General features: G+C 45.6%; 1 protein-coding gene across 2 annotated transcripts in view; it reads right to left on the reverse strand.

Annotated features, from left to right (window-relative positions):
• KSR2 (kinase suppressor of ras 2) overlaps window positions 1–26,229 on the reverse strand; it is a 724,223-nt gene that overhangs the window by 152,240 nt on the left and 545,754 nt on the right. For both annotated transcript variants that reach the window (XM_075324106.1, XM_075324115.1), the window contains exons 13-14: window positions 18,912–18,960; window positions 5,202–5,569 (exon numbers count right to left, since the gene is read on the reverse strand). In XM_075324106.1, the coding sequence (XP_075180221.1) occupies window positions 5,202–5,569; window positions 18,912–18,960 (417 nt within the window). The remainder of the gene's footprint in view (window positions 1–5,201; window positions 5,570–18,911; window positions 18,961–26,229) is intronic.

Consider the following 26,229-nt stretch of genomic DNA (forward strand, 5'->3'; position numbering starts at 1 on the left):
AGACCATGGTCATATATGTTTGCTCTTTCTATGACATAAAAGATCTGACATTTCTTTGGGGAACTGTCAGTCTGGTTGATTTTTTTACAGATTCTGTGTCCAAAAACAACTGCCATGGGAATGTCACTGCTGTGTTCAGCAGAATGAGAGAGGCTCTTGATGTGCGCCTTTGATCAGGCCTCACTTTCTGAGGCAGTACCCACAGGGAAAGCTTCAGAGGCAAGTCCCAGTCCAACATACTTCAGCATTCACCGAGGAATTGGGACATTTTGCCAATTCATCAACTAATGGGATTAAGACTGTCTGATAAAACCCCTTGGTGAATCTCACAAACTCGCTAACTGATATGTTTGACACTACAAATTATGTTTCATATATTAAATGTACAGTACTTTTAATGACCCTGTAACTGCTGCTGAACTATTACACATTTGTCGTTAGTGTGTCCCGCTCTGGGAATACCTCTGGTATGCGTAAGACCTGAAGGTCACTATTCCTCATTGTTCGCAGGTCTACAACTGGTATTTGAATGTATCTATTTCTCTTAGTGCTGCAGAGGTTAAGGATTCTTCCCTATCTGGCTGTTCTTTGTAGCACTAATCTCAGGTGCAGTTCTTTTGTGACCACTGCCCTTCGCTATAAAAAGTCACATGTCTTACCAACTGATGCTGGATATAGAATCTCATTCTTATGCTGACCACTTTGGAAGAAGCCAGTCTCTGGAAGAAGCTGAGGAGTCTTGACTATTGCAGTGGTGGTGGTTTGCTGCATAGAAAAAAAGTTTTCCTTTTTGTGTTTGTTTCCCTCTGTCTGTCTCTCTTACCTTGTGTTGTATTATTGTACTAGTGAGACTAGTGCTCTCGACAGCCTTCTCACTAGCCAGGGTGAGTTTGGGCAAGTGAGGGCCTAGGCACGTGATGGTGACAGGGGGAAGGACCTGTATATGGACATTAGGGAACTTAGGGTACAGATTGAGGTGAGTTGAAGGAAGTGTCCCATCTCTCGACGGCCTTCTCACTAGCCAGGGTGAGTTTGGGCATGCGATGGGACAGCATATGATGACGATGGGAGGAAGGACCTATGTATGGATATTAGAGAACTTAGGGTACAGACTGAGGTGAGTTGCAGGTAGTGTCCCATCTCCCCTCTCTCTATCACCAGAGCCTTCCCTCTAAGATTTCCTCGTTGTCACTCTTGTGCTGTGCTACACGCTGAGCATCTGTACGCTCTGTTGTGAGAACATTGCAGTCAAAAGTCCTACGCTGATTTAAAGACATCTACTGATGCCAAACAGTAAAACCAATTGAACAAATGTTGACTCATTCTTGATCCAAGAGTAATTCCATCCATTCTGTGAGTGAATACAGCACAATGTGCACAACTCTCATATCTACACTGAAGTCGGAGTGATAACCGCACTAAACTCCACTTTAGGGGCATTCAGAAAGGTTGTCCTTTCCTTTCATACAGAATTTATCAGAAGCTCTGAAGTTCATGGCCATGATTAAGTACTTTCCGGTGACTTGCATTTGTGTAATTGCCCCTAGTGATGTATAACTGCTGTCCTGCATAAATATCTCCTGTACAGAAACACTTCATAAATTATACACAAGAATTCCCAATCCTATTATAATGATCCATCTGAACCACTGTTATCGCTTAACCATATTTGCTAGAAATGCATAAAAATTAACTTTAGTATGAAATTAAGTCCATAAAGTTAACACAGCATACTTACTATAATTGTGCCTTAATCATAAAAAGACACGAGGATATGAATAAAGTAATTATCATTATATTCCGCTCTCAGGAGAACATCATCAAAGGCAATGTGTGGGTCACTTGGTGGGTAGTTGTATACATACTACGATAATTAGGATACGAGTTAGGATGGCAAGACTATTTTAACTCAAAGCTAATAGAGTACCGCTAATACTCATTAGGGTTTCAAAGCATTAACGCCAATCATGTGAAATTATAGATAAATGTAGGTAAACTATTGCGCTATTTACATACTAAAATGCCTAACTCATTCACTTTGGCAGAGGAACTCTCAAGGGAAATGTTATATCCAACATGTATCCATACTGAACAGCTGTCTGGATAGCAAGGGAAAGTCAGATGAAATGCTTAGCGAATTTACAGGAGAGACCACTTGAATCACCAAGGGACTGATTTTACAGGGATAAAATCATATGTTTCAACCATGGCCCAATGCAAATGGAGAATATAAATCAACTTTGCATAGACTTGACTCTAAAGGCGTTTTTTCTACAAAGCTCCTATGCAAAGCTATTTTCCTCCCTCTGATTCCCCTTCAATCATGTGTGGTCCGAAGGAAAGGAATAAGATAAAATAGATCCGCATAAAAACAAAATGGTAAGATAGGCAAGTGCATATACTGTATTGGAGCAATAAAAAAAACTTTGCAAAGTTGGCTATTGCTTACAAAGATTATCCTCATCGTTCACCAATGGAATATCATCAGGAGTTGCCATAAATATTTGATTATCCCATGAGACCCTTGAGTTGGAATATTATGAAAACTGGCCACCATTTTACTAAACAAGTTATTTAAGAAGTGGTTGAACTTATGCGATGCACTCGCCATCAAATCTATGAAAATTAGAGAAAGAGCCAAGCCACGGCACTCATTAGGACAGATTAAAAGGGTTCTACATATTTCCCCTAGGTAAAATAAAAAAAGCCTATACTCACCTCCCGTACCAGCGCCATTGCAGCAGTGCCACGGATTGCTCTCCCAGTGTTTACGTGACATTGTGACACCACGCAATCCCCGCGGCCAATCAGTTCTGGCTTCTGTTTCACAGCCTTCTTACCAAACGAGCAATAAACAGGAAGTTTGTGTCAGCCGCAGGCCATAATTATAGGAAGGCCGCTGGTATATTGCTCTATCTATACTGAAGGCATTGATCTAAGCATATTCTAGCATTATCTACAGTGGGGAAATAATTATTTGGTCCCTTGCTGATTTTGTAAGTGTTCCTACTGACAAAGACATGAACAGTCTATAATTTTAAGGGTAGGTTAATTTTAACAGTGATTGATAGAATATCAAAAATAAAATCCAGAAAATCACATTGTATAAATTATATAAATTTATTTGCATTTTGCACATAGAAATAAGTATTTGATCCCCTACCACACATTAAGGCTGCTTTCACACTTGCATTGAACGGCATCCGTTGCTATCCACTGCCTAGAGGAATTACGGTAACCGTTGCAGGAAACTATTTTATTCCTCATAGACTTCTATTAGCTACGGATAGCAACGGATGCTGTGTTGCATCCGCCTGGCGGATGGAACGCTGCGTGTAGCGTTTTTCTGCGCTTGGCGGAGTGTAAAAAAAACGCAACCTGCAGGATTCCGTCGGCGTCTGTTGTTTTTATAGTGCACGCTTATGGTGGCTGATTCAGTTAGAATCCGTCATTTGACGGATTCCGTTAACGCATGCGTCTTTACACAACTGCGCATGCCCAGATGTGTAAAGTCAAGAAAAAAAACTTATAACGGATTGCGTTATTTTGTACGATCCGTAGCATCCATTGTGCCACTATATGCAATGCATCCATTGCATCCGTCACACAACGCAATGCAACGGATGCCGTTCAACGCAAGTGTGAAAGCAGCCTAAGATTTCTGGCTCCTAGAGACCAGTTAAATGCTCCTAATCACTCGTTACCTGCATTAAAGACAGCTGTCTTAAATTGTCACCTGTATAAAAGACTCCTGTCCACAGACTCAAGTAATCAGTCAGACTCTATGCTCTACAACATGGGCATGACCAAAGAGCTTTCTAAGAATGTCAAGACAAGATCATAAACATGCACAAGGCTGGAATGGGCTACAAAACCATAAGTAAGAGGCTTGGTAAGAAGGAGAGAACTGTTGGTGCAATAGTAAGAAAATGGAACAAATACAAAATGAGTGTCAATCGACATCAATGTGGGGCACCATGCAAAATCTCACCTTGTGGGGTATCCAGGATCAAGAGGAAGGTGAGAGATCAGGCTAACACTACATAGGGGGAACTTGTTAGTGATCTCAAGGGAGCTGGGACCACTGTCACCAAGAAAAACATTGGTAACACATTAGGCCATAATGGATTAAAATCTTGCAGTGGCCGCAAAGTCCCACTGATCAAGAAGGCACATATGCAAGCCCATCTGACATTTGCCAATGAACACCTGGATGATTCTGAGAGTGATTTGGAGAAGGTGCTGTGGTCAGATGAGACAAAAATTTGGCCTTAACTCAACTTGCCATGTTTGGAGGAAGAAAAATGCTGCCTATGACCCAAAGAACAATGTCCCCACTGTCAAGTATGGAGTTGGAAACATTATGTTTTAGGGGTGTTTCTCTGCTAATAGCACAGGACTACTTCACCGCATCAATGGGTCAATGAATGGAGCCATGTATAAAAAAATCCTGAGTGACAACCTCCCTCCCGCCTCCAGGACATTAAAAATAGGTCTTGGCTGGGTCTTCCAGCATGACAATGACACAAAACATACAGCCAAGGCAACAAAGGAGTGTCTCAAAAAGAAGCCCTTTAATGTCATGGAGTGGCCTAACAAGTCTCCAGACCTTAATCCCATAGAAAACTTATGGAGGGAGATGAAGTTCTGAGTTGCCAAGTGTCAGCCTCAAAATCTTAATGATTCAGAGATGATATGCACAGAGGAGTGGAACAAAATTCCCCCTGACATTTGCGCAAACCTCATCATCATCAACTACAAAAAACGTCTGACTGCTGGGCTTGCCAACAAGAGTTTTGCCACAAAGTATTAAGTCTTGTTTGCCAGAAGGATCAAATACTTATTTCTCTCTGCAAAATGCAAATATATTTATATAATTTATACATTGTGATTTTCTGGATTTTATTTTGGATATTCTATTAATCACTGTTAAAATTAACCTACCCTTAAAATTACAGACTGTTCATGTCTTTGTCAGTGGGCAAACTTACAAAATCAGCAAGAGAACAAATACTTATTTCCTCCAGTGTATATTCGTAAAACATTTTCCTAATGGCCAATACAGACTGAAAAACTTGCAGAGAATATTTATCTAGTCTGTATTTGTGGCAGCAATGTGGGATAAAATACAATATAAATAGTAAATATGGATAAAACAAGCTGTAACACAAAGCAATTGTAAATATGAAGTAGAATATTACCTGGTGATGATTGCTAAGTGTGGAGGGCTCATGCAGGCTCCCATGAAGAGTACCACATTCTCATGTCGTGTTTGTCGGTAAGCCATTACCTCCCGTTTGAATGCCTTTAATTGGTCTTCATTATCCCGCTCGATGTCAATGAGCCTAATTGCCACTTCTCCGTGCCAACGTCCATGATACACTAAACCAAAGCGACCTTTGCCGATCATCTCCCCAATTTCCAGCTGCTCAAATGGAATGTCCCATTCTTGCAAAAATATACTGGTTTGGCTGGCTTTGCGAGGAAAGTTCCTGGCTGAAAGTAACAAGTGGTTCATCTCCTCAAAGTCATCTTCAGACTCGTCTGCTTTCTCATTGCTTTCTTCGTTCTAAGAATAATTAACAATCAGCAAACAGCTTATCAGAAGACCATAAAATCAAAAAGACATTCAAAGAAATCAACTTTTAAAGGGGTTTTCCACTATAGCGCCACCATTCCGGTGCCATCTGTTGCTTACGTGGCTATGGGAATGACGCACAATCTACTCATATGACAGTTGCCAAAAATCATCAGCCTCAGCTGTATTCTTGCCATATACTACTAAAGTCAATGATTGGCTGCAGCAGTCATAGGTGTAGATGGCGCATCATTATTGCGGCAAAGTAGACAAAGATGACAACAGCAGGGAGGTAGTACTGGAGTTTCCCCGGAAAAACCCTTAAATAAGACTTTCTTTGTATAGTCCTAAATGTTTCATTTTATTTACATATTTACATCCAAATCGTCTTAAATTCTGCCCTGGGTTCTAAATATTTGTGACTAAATACGTCTGTTAGTGTTCCGTTCACTTCCCATCATAATCTTGACTCCTCAGGCACTAGGAGTTAATGTGTACGGAATTGTTCAAATATGGAAAAACAAAAATAAATATTTCATATTAGAACAATGATCAGTATAGTGCCCTGCTGGGACGTCTGGCAGCACTTCAAAGGATTTTGGGGGTCCTGTCTAAAACAGAAAAGAAATAAAACCACAGAATTACCCTCAGCAGACAGATTTCAGTCGTATTGTTTTAAATTGGAGGGCACAAAATTAAAAGTATTTGAATTTGCAAACTTTGAAATTAACATTAAAACAAAATAAAAATAAACAACAAAGCGCTATAAAATTGCTGAGGGAAGTAAATCCGAATCTATCATGGAATAAACAAACTAAAAGCTACTTAAAGCAAAAAGAAAATATAGCAGATAGCGCTGAGATACAGTAGCTACTGCATGGTTTATATAGTGCAAAAGCCAATATGTTAATATTCTCCAGAATCTGGAGCTCCTGAGGGACCTCTCACTCTCTGGCAGTCCATCCATGCTTTATAGTCTTATATTCTGCAGTTATAAACAATTTATTTCCTTCTATTATAAATGCTACGTGAATCTCCAAAAATGGCAATTAAGTTGCCTAAACATTTATACAATGCACCTAGCCCCTATTTAAATGAACATGTCATGTGGAAAAATGTTAACTGCAGATATGGGGTTAATCTGCAGGTTTATAGCATTCTGAACCTACGCAGCACCAGCACATTAAGCCCCACTGCTGGGAGAAGAACATTACTCCTCCTGGTGACAATCTGGTTTCATCCACAAGGGTAGCGCTGCTGTGACGCCCTGGCCTACCAGGTCGTCACTGGGTATTGTGCAATCTGCCCTTCTGCACAGTATCCACCTCCTCCTTAGATATGGGTCCCTGACCTTTGGTGTTGCCAAGAACAAGCTAATCAAAATCCTAGGAACACTCTGCACCACACCCACCAGACACACCAGTGGACGGCCTGAGTGGAATAGGGTCGCCCACTTGGGGGGTTGTTTAAGGGGAGGTCAGGAGTGTCAGGAGCAGAGCAGTGTAGTGCTGGAGGTGAAAGTGAGAGGAGGTCAGCAGCTGGGCTCCTTGGAACTACTAGGTGGAAGACGTTGGTCTGGGCTTGGTAGTGTCACCGCCGGAGTCTGCTCCAGCAACTTCTGCTCCGATCACCAGGTGACATCGTGTTCCTGCCGTGGATGGTTATGGTGATGGGAGAGGAGTCGATGCCAGTAGCACCGGTGGGCGCAGGCTCCGATCATCCACTGGGCTGGGTTATCTTGGGATCTGCAGTACCGCTGGCAGACTGTGGGTGGCGTGTGTCTTCCAGCTGAAGTTGCCAGCGTTCAGCTACAGCCAATGGGAAGACACCACACCCTTCTTATTCCCCCTCCTGTCACATGACCACTGCCAGAGATAGTTCTGATTTCCTGGCTCCTGGTCCGCCCTATTCTGTTTTGTGATTCCTGTGTGCTGACTTCTGCGTGTTTTCTGACTACCCTTCTGCCTGCTGTTTTTGTACCTCGCTGCCCTATCCGGATTTGACCTCTGCTCCGTTTTCTGATTACATTCTTGTCTGCCAATTCTGTCCCTGTTCTGCTATTCCTGGTTTGACCCTGCCTGACGACTACTCTCATCGGACTGCAGCCTTCCACAGGTAGTGATCTCTAGGGCCCTGTGTAATTCCAAATCCCTGTATAGGGGTTAAAGGGTTTCAGGGTTCTGGGGGTCCTGCTTGGTGAGTGGCTTCCCTCTAGTCTGTCCAATACATCCCCCCTGAGTCTGTTGATCCAGGCAGGCGTTACAGGTAGGAGCTGGACCCCGGGCGCAGGGGATCGTGACAAGGGGCACGGACTGTCGAGGAGGACAGCCGGCGGCCTTGTGCCATCACCGTGCAGGGGCCAGGGCATGACAAGGTACGTGGAACCTAGGTCAGGAAGTAGTTTCAGGCATCCTGGCAATTTACCTGACGAGGACGGAACCTTCAAGGTCCGTTCTCCACCCGCTCCAAAATCGGGGTACTAGGACTTTCCCACTATACGGTCCAGAAAATTCCAAGCGTGAACCCTGAGAGCAAGCTCACCCAGTTAGCCATACTGGTGAGCAGGACCTGACCAGTTTTATACTCAAGGGACCAACCAGAAAACACTAGGTGCCAAGGTAAAGGTCACAGACTAACAGGCAACACCAACGGGCACGGGATCCAGGCGTCCTCCCTCCCAGCGGCAGCGGTGTCAAGAACTTTGGTTTACCACAGTTGTCGGTGTCAGCGTTATTGGACTGATTGAGTATATAAGTGACCTTTACCATCCCAAAGGCACCTTCCCGTCACCCTCATCGAGTCCCGGGGCATCTGCCCTACCCGTGGAGGGGTTAAAAACCTGGCTGCCCACACCATCGCCACCGGGTTCTCACAACTGCAGCGGTGGTACTCCACCTTACCACACACCACGGGTGGCGTCCCGAACTTTTCCCATCCTCCCCTGTAAATATTCCCCCTTCATTCCGAGTGGCCACGCCACCCCGACCCCCGGGTCCAGAGGTCCCTCGAGCCACCGTGGATCCAGATGCGAGCGGCCCGGCTGCTGGCGCGGGGGCGGCACACTGCTCTGTGTATGGACAGAGGTGGTTGTAACCATGTCCTCCGGACTGACTGACAGATTCCTCTAATTCTGAGCGACTGTCAGTCCATGTGCGGGGGTGGTTTTAGCCACTGTTCTACATACACAGACCGGTGAGTGAACATGCGCACCGCCCCCATGACTGAAAATGGAATGCTGCCAGGAGGATTAAAGTTCTTTTCCTCATGGCATTGGGTTTAAATGTACATGTTTCCTTTACATCATTATAGGCAAGTAGAGCTTAACTTAATGTTTAATTAAATTTTATTTGAAATGCAAAAGAGGGCACTTTGGTGCACCTTTGGCGTGGCCTATGTCCTGGTGCACCGTCACACCCTCCTATTTGCATAATCAAGCCTGTTTCTTATATTAATTGATTTATCTTTAATGCCAAGAGAAAACATTGTGTCTCCTGTCTGCGCTCTGGCACTGGATGATGGTGGCACCATGCTTATAGTGTCAATACGCTGTGAGTGTGCTATTATGTCTGGCTCCTTGCAGGAGACATCAGAGTGTGCCTGCACTAACACTATGAGTGTGTTGCCACGATCATCGAGTGTCAGTGCACAGGTGTGGATAGGAGACTCTGACCATTGAAGACAAGTCAATCAATGTACCGCCTTTATTATCTAAATAGAAGGGCGTGATGGTGTACCAGCACATAGGCCATCTCAAGTCCACCACTAAAGTGCCTTCATTTGCATATCAAATAACTAGTGATGAGCGAGTATGCTTGTCACTACTCGGTACTCGCACGAGTATCACTGTACTCGGGCTACTCGGCGGGGACCGAGTAATCTCGAAATACTCGTGCTCTACTCGTGGTCTTCATCCCTGCATGTTGGCGCTCTTTTGAGAGCCAGCCCTCATGCAGGGATTGGCTGGCAGACCACTGCAATGCCACAGCCCTGTTAGTTGTGGAATTGCAGTGATTGGCCGGCCTGCACAGCGTGACCGAGCCTTTATACCGGCGGGCGCGCTGTCCTCTGCACACAGCTATCCAGACAGTGAGTGCAGGGAGAGTGTTTCTGCTTCAGGGAAAGGTTTGCGGCCCTTTATAGCTATTTCCATAGCAGGGCTGCAAACAGTGTGACCAGAAGTCCTTCTCAGGACTATTATAGCTGTATACAGGCAGGCAGGGTATAGCCAGGTCGGAGTACAGTAGCAGAGTCCTTCTCAGGACTATTGTTGCTATATACAGGCAGGGTATAGCCAGGTCGGAATACAGGCAAGTGACCAGAAGAGTCCTTGTCAGGACTATTGTAGCAGTATACAGGCAGGCAGGCAGGCAGGGTATATAGCCATTCCTAGTGGTGACCGTATACCAGCCTTCATCATCATATCTGGGGCTGGTGTACACAGTCTAAAACAGTCCAGATAGTGTCAGACTTCTCAGTAATTGTCGCTCCTAAAAACCTGTTAGGTTCTTAGTGCGTCCGTGCTTGCATTTAAAAAACGCACGTGTGTGCCTGTCGGTGGCAGCGTACAGGTGCACGTTTTGCACAAACTATTATATAACGCACAAGTCTAGTGAATAATACACGTCAGTCAGCAGTGTCTGATAGTGTCAGACTTCTCAGTAATTGTCGCTCCTAAAAACCTGTTAGGTTCTTAGTGCGTCCGTGCTTGCATTTAAAAACCGCACGTGTGTGCCTGTCGGTGGCAGCGTACAGGTGCACGATTTGCACAAACTATTATATAACGCACAAGTCTAGTGTATAATACACATCAGTCAGCAGTGTCTGATAGTGTCAGACTTCTCAGTAATTGTCGCTCCTAAAAACCTGTTAGGTTCTTAGTGCGTCCGTGCTTGCATTTAAAAACCGCACGTGTGTGCCTGTCGGTGGCAGCGTACAGGTGCACGATTTGCACAAACTTGGATATAACGCACAAGTCTAGTGAATACACGTCAGCACAGCATTGCAAAATGCGCAAGGGCGTTGGCAAGGAACAAGGAAGTGGACGTGATGGTGGTGCAGGCAGAGGCAGAGGTCGTGGGCAAGCTCTAATTTCGCCACAACAAAGGGCCACATCTAGTCACTCGCACGTCCTGTCCCAAATTCTTGGGGACCGCAGCAGTACACCACTCTTGAACCAAGACCAGTGTCAACAGGTTATTAGTTGGATAGCGGATAATGCTTCCAGTCAGATTGGCACCACCACAAACACTCTGTCTTCCACACGGTCAAGTGTCAGTAGCCGTGATACTGCACCGCACATTTCAGAACCTGATCCTCCTTCCTACCACAAGGCTGAGTACACATCCTCGGACATTACTGATCCCACACTTGGACACTCGGAAGAGCTGTTCACGTTTCCATTCGCACATTCTGGCCTCTCGCCAGCTCATGTTGAAGTGGGTCATGAGGAGATCGTATGTACAGATGCCCAAATATTTGAGCAGCCACGTTCTCACGAAGTTGGCAACGTGTCTCAACAAGGGGTGGACGATGATGAGACACAATTGTCAGGAAGTCAGGAGGAGGAGCAGGGTGCGGAAGAGGAAGACGACGTGGTGGATGATCCAGTAACTGACCCAACCTGGCAGGAGGATATGCAGAGCGAGGACAGCAGTGCACAGGGGGAGGGAGGCGTAGCATCCCAAAAGGCAGTGAGGGTATGTGCGCACGTTGCTTTTTACCTGCTTTTTACCTGCTTTTTTGCTGCTTTTTCTTCTGCGCTGTTTAATGCCAAAATGGATGTGTTTTTCTATTCAAGCAAAGTCTATGGGAATTTGGGTTTCTTGTTCACACTATGTTGTTCAAAATGCTGCCTTTTTGTGGCAGAACTTTGGTCAAAAACTCAGCTTTTCAAAGAAGCAACATGTCAATTGTTTTTGCCATTTGGGTTTTGCACTGCAAAGCTGAGTTTTTGACCAAAGTTCTGCCACAAAAAGGCAGCATTTTGAACAACATAGTGTGAACAAGAAACCCAAATTCCCATAGACTTTGCTTGAACAGTAGAACACATCCATTTTGGCATTAAACAGCGCAGAAGAAAAAGCAGCAAAAAAGCAGGTAAAAAGCAGGTAAAAAGCAACGTGCGCACATACCCTAAGAAGCAGGGTGGTGGCTCCAGGCAGAAGTCAGGCAACCGTTCCCCGGAACAACAACACGACACAAGGTGCCTGTACAAATGTTAGGTCTTCCCGAGTCTGGCACTTTTTTAAGTTGGCTCCAGATGATTCTAAAAAGGCCATTTGCAACACCTGCCGTGCCAGCATCAGCAGGGGTACCAAAACTAGCAGCCTGACCACCACCAGCATGATCAGGCACATGTCAGCCAAGCACCCGACTTTGTGGGAAGTACAACAGAGTCGAGGAGCAGTGCTTGCTGATGTCACTGCTACGTCTTCGCTTGTTGTGCATGCGAGCCAATCCCCTGTCCATGCTGCCTGCGAACAAGCCTCCTCCGGGCCTGCACCTGCAGTTGCCTACGCAGAAATAACACCATCATCAAGCACGTCCTTGTCCCAGCGCAGCGTTCAGTTATCCATTCAGCAAACCTTTGAACGCAGGCGCAAATACACTGCCAACGCCCCACATGCCACAGTTCTAAATGCTAACATTTCGCGACTGCTTGCGCTGGAAATGTTGCCTTTTAGGCTGGTGGAGACAGAAGCATTCCGCGACCTGATGGCGGCAGCTGTCCCACGATACTCGGTCCCCAGCCGCCACTATTTCTCCCGGTGTGCCATCCCCGCGTTGCATAACCACGTGTCACAAAACATCACACGTGCCCTGAACAACGCTGTTTCACCCAAAGTCCACCTAACCACAGACACGTGGACAAGTGCTTGTGGGCAAGGCCGCTACATCTCGTTGACGGCACACTGGGTTAATATTGTGGAAGCTAGGACCCAGTCTGAGCGAGGGACGGAACACGTCCTTCCCACACCAAGGTTTGCAGGCCCTACCTCAGTCAGGGTTTCACCCACACTCTACAGCTCCGGAATGTCATGCTCTTCAGCCTCCTCCTGCGCATCCTCATCCACTTTACCCTCCACACCAGTCCCAAGCTGGAAGCACTGCAGCACTGCCTCGGCGAAGCGGCAACAGGCTGTGCTGAAGCTAATCTGCATAGGTGACAAACCCCACAATGCAGAAGAGGTGTGGACAGCTCTGAAACAGCAGGCAGATCACTGGCTCACACCTCTGAACCTAAAGCCAGGAAAGGTCGTGTGTGACAATGGCTGGAACCTGGTGGCGTCTTTGAGGCGAGGCCAGCTGACACATGTTCCATGCGTGGCCCATGTGCTCAACCTCGTGGTTCAGCGGTTTCTAAAGTCATACCCAGAGCTGTCTGATCTGCTGGTAAAAGTTCGCCGCCTGTCTGCACATTTTCGAAAGTCACCTACTGCTTCAGCCGGCCTTGCCGGCTTTCAGCGCCGTTTGCATCTTCCGGCTCACAGACTGGTGTGTGATGTCCCCACGCGTTGGAATTCAACTCTGCACATGTTGGTCAGGATATGTGAGCAGAAGAGGGCAGTTGTTGAGTACCTGCATCACCTAAGCCGTCAGGAAATGGGTCAAACTCCACACATAACACCTGAGGAGTGGAGATGGATGTCCGACCTATGTACCATCCTCCAAAACTTTGAGGACTCCACCAAGATGGTGAGTGGTGATGACGCCATTATTAGCGTCACCATACCGCTTCTCTGCCTTCTAAAACGGTCTCTGCTCAAAAACAAACATGATGCATTGCAGGCGGAGCGCGATGAGTTGCAGCAAGAAACAGTAGTGGGTGTGGGTGATAACACACAGCACAGCCTCGTCTCATCACAACGTGCAGTGGAGGACTATGACGAGGAGGAGGATGAAGACATGGAGCAACTCTCCGGCCAAATTGAGGATATGACATGCACACCAGTCATATCCTCGGTTCAGCGTGGCTGGCCAGAGGACAGGGTAGATGAGGAGGAGGAGGAGGACAGCATGTTCAGTCATCGTGTTGGTCAGGATACTGAAGTACTGGCTGTTAAGAGTCTGGTGCACATGGCTGACTTTATGGTAAGCTGCCTGTCTCGTGACCCTCGCGTTAAGAACATCTTGGCCGACAATCATTACTGGTTGGTAACACTGTTAGACCCACGCTACAAGGAGAACTTTATGTCTCTTATTCCCGAGGCGGAGAGGTCAACCAAAATGCAGCAGTTCCGGAAGGCCATAGTCACGGAAGTAGGCAAAGCATTCCCCTCACAAAACGCTAGCGGCATAGGTCAGGAATCAGTGGACAACCAAGGCGTACAGCCGAGAGAGGCACAAGTCGAATCCGCCAGAGGTAGGGGAACAGTCTTTAAGATGTGGGACAGTTTTCTCAGCCCCTCACGTACCACAGCCCCTGAGGTGCGGGGTAGTGCCACAATAAATCCTAAGTTTGCCCAGATGCTCAAGGAGTACCTTGCAGATCGAACAACTGTACTCCGACATTCCTCTGTGCCTTACAATTATTGGGTATCCAAGGTGGACACGTGGCATGAATTGGCTCTCTACGCCTTGGAAGTCCTGGCCTGCCCTGCCGCTAGCGTTTTGTTAGAGCGTGTTTTTAGTGCCGCAGGTGGAATCATTACAGATAAACGCACCCGCCTGTCAACTGAAAATGCTGACAGGCTGACTCTGATCAAGATGAACAAGGGTTGGATTGGGCCAGACTTCACCACACCACCAGCAAATGAGAGCGTAATTTACAGTTTGAAACGGGAATTTGCCATGTACCTCCACTCACCCATGGGTACACACTTCTGGACTTTGGATAATCGCTGGACTGCTCCTCCTTCTCCTCATGCGCCACCATGATGACCGTTACAATAGTTAGGCCTTTGTTTCACGACAGGAGACCCGCTCCTTTGCAATGGGAACAATGTTTTGAGGCCCTCGTGCACGTCTCTATCCAGGGACAATGTGGAGCCTCCCAATTTTTGGCTGGCCTGCCTAAGGGCTATACTACAATACACCCACTTCCTGACAATGGACACTTCAGGTTTACAGGCCCTCATGCACGTCTGTATCCAGGGACAACGTGGAGCCTCCCAATTTTTGGCTTGGCTGCCCTGCCAAAGGGCTATACTACAATACACCCACTTCCTGACAATGGACACTTCAGGTTTACAGGCCCTCATGCACGTCTCTATCCAGGGACAACGTGGAGCCTCCCAATTTTTGGCTGCCCTGCCAAAGGGCTATACTACAATACACCCACTTCCTTACAATGGGCACTTCAGGTTTACAGGCCCTCATGCACGTCTCTATCCAGGGACAACGTGGAGCCTCCCAATTTTTGGCTGCCCTGCCAAAGGGCTATACTACAATAGACCCACTTCCTTACAATGGGCACTTCAGGTTTACAGGCCCTCATGCACGTCTCTATCCAGGGACAACGTGGAGCCTCCCAATTTTTGGCTGCCCTGCCAAAGGGCTATACTACAATACACCCACTTCCTGACAATGGACACTTCAGGTTTACAGGCCCTCATGCACGTCTCTATCCAGGGACAACGTGGAGCCTCCCAATTTTTGGCTGCCCTGCCAAAGGGCTATACTACAATAGATCCACTTCCTTACAATGGGCACTTCAGGTTTACAGGCCCTCATGCACGTCTCTATCCAGGGACAACGTGGAGCCTCCCAATTTTTGGCTGTCCTGCCAAAGGGCTATACTACAATAGACCCACTTCCTTACAATGGGCACTTCAGGTTTACAGGCCCTCATGCAAGTCTCTATCCAGGGACAACGTGGAGCCTCCCAATTTTTGGCTGCCCTGCCAAAGGGCTATACTACAATAGACCCACTTCCTTACAATGGACACTTCAGGGTTACAGGCCCTCATGCACGTCTCTATCCAGGGACAATGTGGAGCCTCCCAATTTTTGGCTGCCCTGCCAAAGGGCTATACTACAATAGATCCACTTCCTCAAAATGGGCACATTAGACTCAAGAGGCCTTCATGTACGTCTCTTCTCAGGGACATCGGAGTGCCACACAATGTTTTCACGTAAAATCTTTCATGTAATCTCCAAAAGTAACATACACCAGCTCTATCTCACTATTGGGTATGTGCCCTTAACATTTCCGCCATGAAAATTCATTTTGGTGTCATTTTGGAAGGTTTTCTGGTGAGTCCGTAAAAATGGCGTAAAACGCGGACAAAATTGTTCACAGCTGTGACTTTTCAGTGATAAATGCTTCAAGGGGTCTTCCCCATGCTGTTGCCATGTCATTTGAGCACTCTTCTGAGACTTTTGTGACATTTTTAGGGTTTCTACATGCTGCCGGGGGTCATTTCATAAAAATACTCGGGTCTCCCTTAGGATAACATTGGGCTCAGTGCTCGGGCCGAGTACACGAGTATCTTGGGATGCTCGGCCCGAGCCTCGAGCACCCGAGCTTTTTAGTACTCGCTCATCACTACAAATAACATTTTATGGCTATGTGCGCACTAGAAATGTGAAGTTTCTCAAGAAAATTTCTTGAGAAACTTCTGCCAGTGAAAGATTTCCGGACCTGCGGAAAAAATCCGCACCAAATCCGCATGCGGTTTTGCCGCGGATTTGCCGCGGATTTACTGCGGATTTACCGCAGGTTTGTCCCTGCAATAAATAATAAAGATAATCGATAGACAGATAATGGATAGAGGGAAAGATGGATAGATGAATAGATAGATAGATAGAGGGATAGATAGATAGATAGATGAATAGATAGATAGATAGAGGGATAGATAGATAGAGGGATAGATGGATAGATAGATAGATAGATAGATAGATAGAGGGATAGATAGATAGATAGATGAGAAAAACCTATATAATGTTCCACCTCCCTGCATATTCTAAGCTGGCACCCTTTAGTGACTTTCATGTGGCACTAAAGGGTGCTTAGCCTTGTATTTAGCCATAAAATAAATAAATAATTAAAAAAAAACGACGTGAGGTCCCCCCATTTTTTGTAGCCAGCTAGGGTAAAGCAGACGGCTGCAGCCTGCAGACCACCGCTGGCAGCTTCACCTTGGCTGATAATCCAAAACAGTGGGCACCCCACGCTGTTATTTTAAATTATATAAATAATTTAAAACAACAAACGTGCGGTCCCCCCCATATTGGATCACCAGCCAAGGTAAAGCGGACAGCTGGGGTCTGATATTCTCAGACTAGGGAGGTCCACTGTTATTGGACACTCCCCAGCCTAAAAATAGCAGGCCGCAGCCGCCCCAGAAGTGGCGCATCCATTAGACGTGCCAATCCTGGCGCTTTGCCCCAGCTCATCCCGCGCCCTGGTGCGTTGGCAAACGGGGTAATATATGGGGTTGATGCCAGATGTGTAATGTCACCTGGCATCAAGCCCTGGGGTTGGTGAGGTCAGGCGTCTATCAGATACCCAACATCACCAACCCAGTCAGTAATAATTAAAAAATAGACAACAAAAAAAGTTTTATTTGAAAAAACACTCCCCACATTCCCTCTTTAACCAATTTATTTAAAAGAACAATCAATCCACATCCGGCGTAATCCAATAAGGGGGGGTCCCACGGCGATCCATACCATAGTCGCTGCCCCAGTCAATGAAGAACAGAATGTTCCCCATTGGCTGGGAGAGCTGTGCAGTGACCTGAGCTAACATCAATAGGTCAGCTCAGGTCACTGCAGGGGATGACGAGCGCTGCCATCAGGAGCATAGATGAGATCATTACCTTCTGTGATCATCTCCTGTACTGCTGATGTCAGCGCTGTCACTGACTTCTATGCCCGCCGCGTTGTCAGAAGTATCGCGAGAGCCCGTGACGTCACCGCTAGTGACAGTCTCGGGCCGCTCGCGAGACGGGCATAGACAGCAGTGACAGCGCTGACGTCAGGAGGCAGGAGATCGTCACAGCAGGTAATGATCTCACCTCCTGACAGCAGCGATCGTCATCCCCGCGGCTCCCAGCACTGCAGGATGTCAGTGTCTGCCTGCGCTGCCGTGTGACAGGCTGCTGACACTGCGGGCAGACACTGACACCCTGCAGTGCAGTGTCAGTGTCTGCCTGTGTCAGTGTCTGCCTGCGCTGCAGCGTGACAGGCTGCTGACACTGCGGGCAGACACTGACACCCTGCAGTACAGGCAGCCGCGAGGCCGGAGCAGGACACAGACTGCACGGGACAGACCTGGAGGTCGCACGGAAGTGCTTCTGTGCGGCGTCCAGGGAGTGTGACGTCTGTGTTTACTCTGCTCCGCTTCCTCTTCCTGGCATAATGACATCGCTTCCTGCAAAACCGCAGGCAGCGATGAGCATTCCCGCAGGTAATTTGCGGCTATTCCGGTGGTATACCGCACATCATTGCTACCTGCGGAATACCCCCGGAATACCGCAGGTACCTGCGGAAATTAATGGACATGCACATTTTCTCAAGAAAGTTTCTCGAGAAAATTTTCTCAAGAAATTTTCTTGAGAAAAATCCGCACAGTGCGCACAGCTATTTTTTTTTCTCATTGAATTTCATGGGAAATGTCTGCACAAAGATTGCAGACATTTCTCAAGAAATTTCCGGGGCAAATCCGTGGGTAAATCCGCAGGTAAAAAGCTCTAGTGCGCACATAGCCTAAGAAAATATTAAGTTAAGCTATACTTTCGTAGTATGATTTAAATAGGGGCTAAGTCTCCTATATAAATGTTTAGGCAGTTCGGGGGTGACAGACTCACTTTAATGCTGTGCTGTCATCTGAATATGGGCAGCATATTGGTAAGAAAAGTCCGCTCTACTATGAAACAGGTCCAACGTCACTCAGTCCACGCATGATTCTGGACTATTGTGCAGCTATTTCTGGCCTGATTGGTTTGTAACAGGTACTTTTTACATTAAAAGGTTTGTCTGATCTGGGACACTTATGGCATATATACAGGATGATATAGTCGGCAATTGTTAGAGCTTGTATAAAAATTCATGATAACCGTGAGGCCACTTCTCCATTCCTGACAGAGCACAGTGCGGCCCTGTTCTCAAGACAGATGCAGGTTACAGCGGTGGGACCGGCATCTTATGGTAAGTTTGTCATCAATGTCCCACATTGAAAAAGCCTTTTACATAATTTACCCCAAGATATACCACTGCGTGATTAGAAACATTTTACAAAGGCCGAACTTATATGGTGCTTACATCTGTACAAAATCATTATTATACTGTATGTCCCATAAACATATGGAAATTTGTAGCATACAGTAAGAAAAACAATATTAAATTTTGCCGTCCTTCAAGACTTATGTAAATCAGTGCGATTATTTACCTCAGATGTTGGCTCCACTTCAATTTGAAGTAATGGATTTCCTTCATTACTGGAACAGATAATAAAAAATTCAGTTGTAATTACTGATATTTGGATAATGTCATGGGAACAGGACAATCAACATAATAGAATTTGTAATTTTCTAAATCTGCTTTTTAAAGTCATAACACAGGTATTAGCACGAACATAGCAGTATATTAAGGTGTATGCTTTCATACATTCTCCAAAGTGTACTCAAGGGCAGAATTTAAAGGGTTAATCCCATCTCCAAGATCCTATCCCAATATGTTATAGGTGTAATAATATTAGCAAAAACCTGCCAATTAGAAATGTAGTATAGTTCTCCTGATAACCATGGATACCTAAGCTCCATGGTTACAACCACGTATTTGGTGACAGTTAAGGGTGCTTTACACGTTGCGACATCGCTAGCGATAGCTAGCGATGTCGTGCACGATAGCACCCGCCCCCGTCGTTCGTGCTACATTTGGTGATCACTGCCGTAGCGAACATTATCGCTACGGCAGCGTCACTGCAAATACCTGTTCAGCGACGTCGCTGTGACCGCCGTACAATCCCTCCTTTAAGGACGGGTCACAGCGACGTCACTGCGGCGTCACTAAGCGACCGCCCAATAGCAGAGGAGGGGCGGAGATGAGCGGCCGGAACATGCCGCCCACCTCCTTCCTTCCTCATGGCCGGTGGACGCAGGTAAGGAGATGTTCGTCGTTCCTGTGGCGTCACACATAGCGGTGTGTGACGCCGCAGGAACGACGAACAACCAGCGGCATGCACCACCAACGATATTATGAAAAGGAGCAACGTGTCAACAATCAACGATTTTTGACATTTTTGCGATCGTTGATCATCGCTCCTTGATGTAACACGCTGCGATGTTGGTAACGGCGCCAGATGTGCGTCACTAACGACGTGACCCCGATGATATATCATTAGTGATGTTGCAGCATGTAAAGCACCTTTTAGTTAGTTGCTAGTATTCATAACAATAGATATCGAAGCTACTGTAATGCCCTGCACATGATGTAAGAGACATGGCTATATCAGAAGAACTATACTACATTTCTAATTGGAGGTATTAGCTAATATTATCATTATTACATCTACTACATATTCAGATAGGATCTTGGCGATGGGAATACCTCTTTAAAGCTCTGAATCCGGATGTGAAATCTGTAACAAGCCCACCTCTACTTTGTACATCACTGCTTCTATGCTCATTCTTATGCAACTTTGCATAAGAACTTCAGTCAAGGGCCTCTCTATCAGTCAACCAGTCTCCTATTTTGTAGTGTCAAGGAACCCCCAAAAAAGTGGTTTACAAATTGGAGAAGATTTTGGCTTGGCTTTATACACTAAAGGTCCAGTCACACTAAGCAACTTACCAGCGATCCCAACAACGATAGGGATCGCTGGTAAGTTGCTAGGTGGTTGCTGGTGAGATGTCACACTGCGACGCTCCAGCGATCCCACCAGCAACCTGACCTGGCAGGGATCGCTGGAGCGTCGCTACACAAGTTGCTGGTGAGCTCACCAGCAACCAGTGACCAGCCCCCAGCGCCGCGTGGAAGTTGCTGCGCTTAGTAACTAAGGTAAATATCGGGTAACCAACCCGATATTTACCTTGGTTAACACCGCACGCAGCTACACGTGCAGAGAGCAGGGAGCAGCGCACACTGAGCGCTGGCTCCCTGCTCTCCTAGTTACAGCACACATCGGGTTAATTGCCCGATGTGTGCTGCAGCTAAATGTGCACAGAGCAGGGAGCAGCGCACAATGCTTAGCGCTGGCTCCCTGCTCTCCTAGTTACAGCACACATCGGGTTAATTACCCGATGTGTGCTGCAGCTAAATGTGCACAGAGCAGGGAGCAGCGCACAATGCTTAGCGCTGGCTCCCTGCTCTCCTAGTTACAGCACACATCGGGTTAATTAACCCGATGTGTGCTGCAGCTACATGTGCACAGAGCAGGAGCCGGCACTGACAGTGAGAGCGGAGGAGGCTGGTAATAAAGGTAAATATCGGGTAACCAAGGACAGGGCTTCTTGGTTACCCGATGTTTACATTGGTTACCAGCCTCCGCAGAAGCCGGCTCCTGCTGCCTGCACATTTAGTTGTTGCTGTCTCGCTGTCACACACAGCGATCTGTGCTTCACAGCGGGACAGCAACAACTAAAAAATGGCCCAGGACATTCAGCAACAACCAACGACCTCACAGCAGGGGCCAGGTTGTTGCTGGATGTCACACACAGCAACATCACTAGCAACATCACAAAAGTTGTTCGTTAGCAGCGATGTTGCTAGCGATGTTGCTTAGTGTGACGGGGCCTTAAGTCATGTGGCAAGTCTCATTAAAGAATCAATATTGACTTCCAAGATGGTTACCTCTAATGGTTGGCACTAGAGGCCCCATTGTCTTCCTTGTGAAGATGCTATTTGTATGTCTCTATGATGTGACAGTACTGTGTGAATTATCCCTTCGCTATGACATTACTGCATTTTAGCTGTCACTAAATACATTGTCCATGTAATATGTCATAGAAAGTTATGGGGTAATGACAAATGGCCCATAGCACATGACATGGAGTAGAGAAAAAACTATTCTATGTTTTTCATGTTCTGATTTGATGAAAGTTGGTGGTTGTGTTGGAATGGGGCTATATTTCTTGTTTTAATTTTGGATCTCACGATTTATTCTTACAGCCATGAAGAGGGAATTGGAAATTATTTGTTCCAAACCATAGCCTCTGTAGAAACATAGACTGAGATCATATTCATGGTTTCCACACCCATACGCCCTTCCTGTGAAATGTTTTTCCTTCCTTTCACAGCCTGTCTTGGCTCAGAAGATGGAAGTTTTCTGAATATATTCAGTGGAAAGATCATCCCAGTAGCCCACTTGAAACCTCAGTGGCTTTCTGCCATTTTTGGCTGTTTTTAGAAAATGGTTTGGCAGACGTGAGAAAAGTCATGTATGAATTGTCTTCAGTGCAGAGACCTGTTATCAGAATATTAAAAGCTGTATTTCTATAAGAAAACCACCGTCACAAATCATCAACCAATGTGAGAAGAGTAACACAATCATCTGCCATCTTAAATGGATGGTTTCCGTCTCACTCTCACTCATCTCTGATAGTTTTTCATTTAACCCCTTTAAGACCTGACGATTTTTCGGCTTTGCACTTTAGTTTTTACCTCCCCTTATGCCAAGAACCATAATTTTACATTTATTTGTCAATATACCCGTGTGAGGACTTGATTTTTTGCGGGATATGGTGTACTTTTGAATGAATCCATTCATTTTATCATGTGGTGTAATGGTAAGTAGGAAAAAATTCCAAGTGTGGCAAAATAGGAAAAAAGTGAAAGTCTACAATTGTTTTGGAAGATTTTTACTTAAAACTGACCTGGTAATATGGTTCTCCATTTCAGTTTGATTAAGTAGACACCAAACATGTAGAATTTTTGTTTTATTTACAGTAAGTGGTAAAAAATAATCAGAAATTGTCACAACGTACCATTTTCAATTTTCAGGATCTGGGGCTGTACAGGCCTTTTTTGCACCTCAAGCTGATGCTTTTATTGATATTATTTTGGGATATTATTTTGTTTTGCTTGCCTGTTATTACATTTTTTCTGTTGTGGAGGCTGAAGAACTGCAATTCTGGCATTTTTATGTTCTTTTCCTCGTTATCTTTGCCAATCAGATTAATTGATTTGATATTTTGATATATCGGTCATTTCTGAATGCAGCGATACCAAATATGTTTTTTAAATTTTTTATGTTTTTATTTTCAATGGGGCAATGGGTATTTTTTTTCATATTTTTTAAACCTTTTTTTTTTATTTTTTACTAGTCCCCTTAGGGAACCTATATAGCAGAAATCACAATCTGCTATGAACGTCAACTCACAGCCGGCATTCACAGGAGGATCGTCATGACAGACACAGGGGTCATCAGTTGACCCCCGTCTGTCATGACAACCTATCGGTGCCCCATAATCATGTCACAGGAGCGCCGATGGGAGCGGGAAACAACGTGCTCCCCACTGGCGTGTGGTAAATCCTGCAGAGATTGACAGCAGGATTTATCTTGTTAACAGTTGGGGTCAGATCTCCAGTCTAAGGCTGCATTCACATGATCGTATAGCATCTGATGCAAGTGCATCGGATGCGATATGCTAATAACCTTCGGCTCCTGCTGTGCTGCCAGTGTGAGCCAAGTGTCATGCAACTGTGATCCGATCCTGCGATCGGGTCTCAGCTGCTGAGGAGAAGGGGAGATTAATCTCCCCATCTCCTCCAATGTCAGCTGATGTGTGTATCGCACAATACTCACATATCATCCGAGTGTAGTCCAATGTTTCACTGGCATCCTTAGACTTATATAGGTTCGAATGACACGTCTCTCGCTGACAATCGCAGCATTCTGAATGTGGATGAGAAAAAAGCTGACCATCTGCTCTCCCTCATTGACTAACATTGGTCCGAGTGCAATTCGAGATTTTCTCGCATCGCACTCGTCTGAGTCATACGCTCATGTGAGCACATCCTTATAGTGGCTGTTAAAAGCACATGTTGCTTGATCAGATCAGCCGACATGTGCAGGGACAGATGTAGGTTCGTCATGGATCATTAAGAGGTTAAATGGATTTTTATTCCATTGTTTATTTTTGTAATCTTTGTTTCTGTTTCTTTTGATTTTCTTTTAATATCTAGTGGGCTCTAAACTGATAGTAACATTTACGTGAAGTCCATACAAGTGAATAAAAAAGTCATCTGATTTTCATCCAAAGAAATATAGACATTATTTATTCTGTATTGTCATCCATATGCATTCTATACTCAGCAGTTATTACAATTAATAAGAACAAATACAGTTTCTATGTTAAAGAATTGTAATGTATCTGTTAAACAGAGATGCCATACAACTGATCAGTATAGAATCCAATTGTTTTTGCCCACCCATAGACTTGAGTAGGGGAGTCTCAGAGGACTAGTGATTAGTGAATGCTGTGAGTATTTTCATGTGGATATTCGATCCAAGTAAATAAACGCTCAGCTGCACAGCGCTACTGGTTAGAATGTGGTCAGTTGTTATCCCAGACTACACTCAGACTGAAAACACATAGTCTTCGCATCACAGTTGTAGTACATAGTAAATCTCCCTGGCACACACAATGCATGTATTTATAGGGAAGTCGTGAAGGTAAAGTCAAACATTTGCTTTGAGAAGTGAAGCTGATCAGCAGCTATAATCCACGTAAAACATCTATTTGTTCCTCTGACGCATTCTTTCCATTGCAGTGAGAAATGTCCTCATTCTATACATTCCCATGAAGTTATGTGATGCCTCTTGTACTCATCATAAATGCATGCTTTATAATGAACCGATCTGCAGATATTTAACCTTTAGAGACCCTGGACCTAGAGACCTCAACTAACAGTTTACTTTTGTTGATGATGATGATGGTGATGATGATGATAATATTTCTAGTAAGGCAAATAATGCAGATCAGTCAAAAACTGTCAAGTGCCACGTGGAACAGGCAGTTTTCTGTCTCTATGCAATTTTTGTAAATATATTATGGTAGTAAATGATAACAGCCAGTTAGGGTGGTGTCACACACAGTGACGACGACAATGACATCGCTGCTACGTCACCATTTTCTGTGACATTGCAGCGATGTCCCGTCGCTGTGTGTGACATCCAGCAACGACCTGGCCCCTGCTGTGAGGTCACCGGTCGTTGCTGAATGTACAGCTTCATTTTTTGGTCGTCGCTCTCCCGCTGTGACGCACACATCGCTCTGTGTGACAGCAAGAGAGCGACGAACTGAAGCGAGCAGGGAGCAGGGAGCCAGCGACTGGCAGCCTGCGGTAAGCTGTAACCAGGGTAAACATTGGGTAACCAAGGGAAGACCTTTCCCTGGTTACCCGATATTTACCTTCGTTACCAGCATCCGCCGCTCTCGCTGCCAGCGCCGGCTTGTGTCACAGCAAATGGTGATGTAACAGCGACGTCGTTGTCATTGTCGCTATGTGTGAACCCAGCTTTAGATTGAAGCTGGCATATAGTTTGCCATAAAAAAAGAATTAATACACTGGTGGCAAGGAAAACCTAATCTATCAACATGGCAGATATTGCTCCCAAGATTAGAGATGAGTGGACCCGTGGAAGTTCGGTTCGGCAGGTTCAGCCGGACTATAGATTAAGTTTGGTTTGGAACCTGGACATGAGCTGAACTTCAATGGAACTTCACTAATTGGCAGTTCAGGTCGCCATCCACATATAGCCAGCCAAAAACAGAACACTTCCGGGTGTGGGTGGGGGCATGTTTTTTCCATTATTTTTTTTTTTGTGCACACTACATCCGATCATGCTGTTGTTTCTCGAAGTGTGAGCTGTTCAAACACTGCAAGCGGCTCACACTGGGGTGAGCACCGAGCGTACCCGAGCACAACGATGCTCGCGTGAGTGGTTTGCATACAGTCATATGAAAAAGTTTGGGCACCCCTATTAATGTTAACCTTTTTTCTTTATAACAACTTGGGTTTTTGCAACAGCTATTTCAGTTTCATATATCTAATAACTGATGGACTCAGTAATATTTCTGGATTGAAATGTGCAATCCGCATTTAAACAAAATTTGACCGGTGCAAAAGTATGGGCACCTCAACATAAAAGTGACATTAATATTCTGTAGGTCCTCCTTTTGCACAAATAACAGCCTCTAGTCGCTTCCTGTAGCTTTTAATGAGTTCCTGGATCCAGGATGAAGGTATATTTGACCATTCCTGTGTACAAAACAATTCCAGTTCAGTTAAGTTTGATGGTCGCCAAGCATGGACAGCCCGCTTCAAATCATCCCACAGATTTTCAATGATATTCAGATCTGGGGACTGGGATGGCCATTCCAGAACATTTTAATTGTTCCTCTGCATGAATGCCTGAGTAGATTTGGAGCGGTGTTTTGGATCATTGTCTTGCTGAAATATCCATCCCCTGCGTAACTTCAACTTCGTCACTGATTTTTGCACATTATTGTCAAGAATCTGCTGGTACTGAGTTGAATACATGCAACCCTCAACTTTAACAAGATTCCCGGTGCCGGCATTGGCCACACAGCCCCAAAGTATGATGGAACCTCCACCAAATTTTACTGTGGGTAGCAAGTGCATTTCTTGGAATGCCGTGTTTTTTTGCCTCCATGCATAACGCCTTTATGTATGACCAAACAACTCAATCTTTGTTTCATCAGTCCACAGGACCTTCTTCCAGAATGTAACTGGCTTGTCCA

This window comes from Anomaloglossus baeobatrachus, chromosome 1 (assembly GCF_048569485.1).
Source record: "Anomaloglossus baeobatrachus isolate aAnoBae1 chromosome 1, aAnoBae1.hap1, whole genome shotgun sequence".
Lineage (NCBI taxonomy): Eukaryota > Metazoa > Chordata > Amphibia > Anura > Aromobatidae > Anomaloglossus > Anomaloglossus baeobatrachus.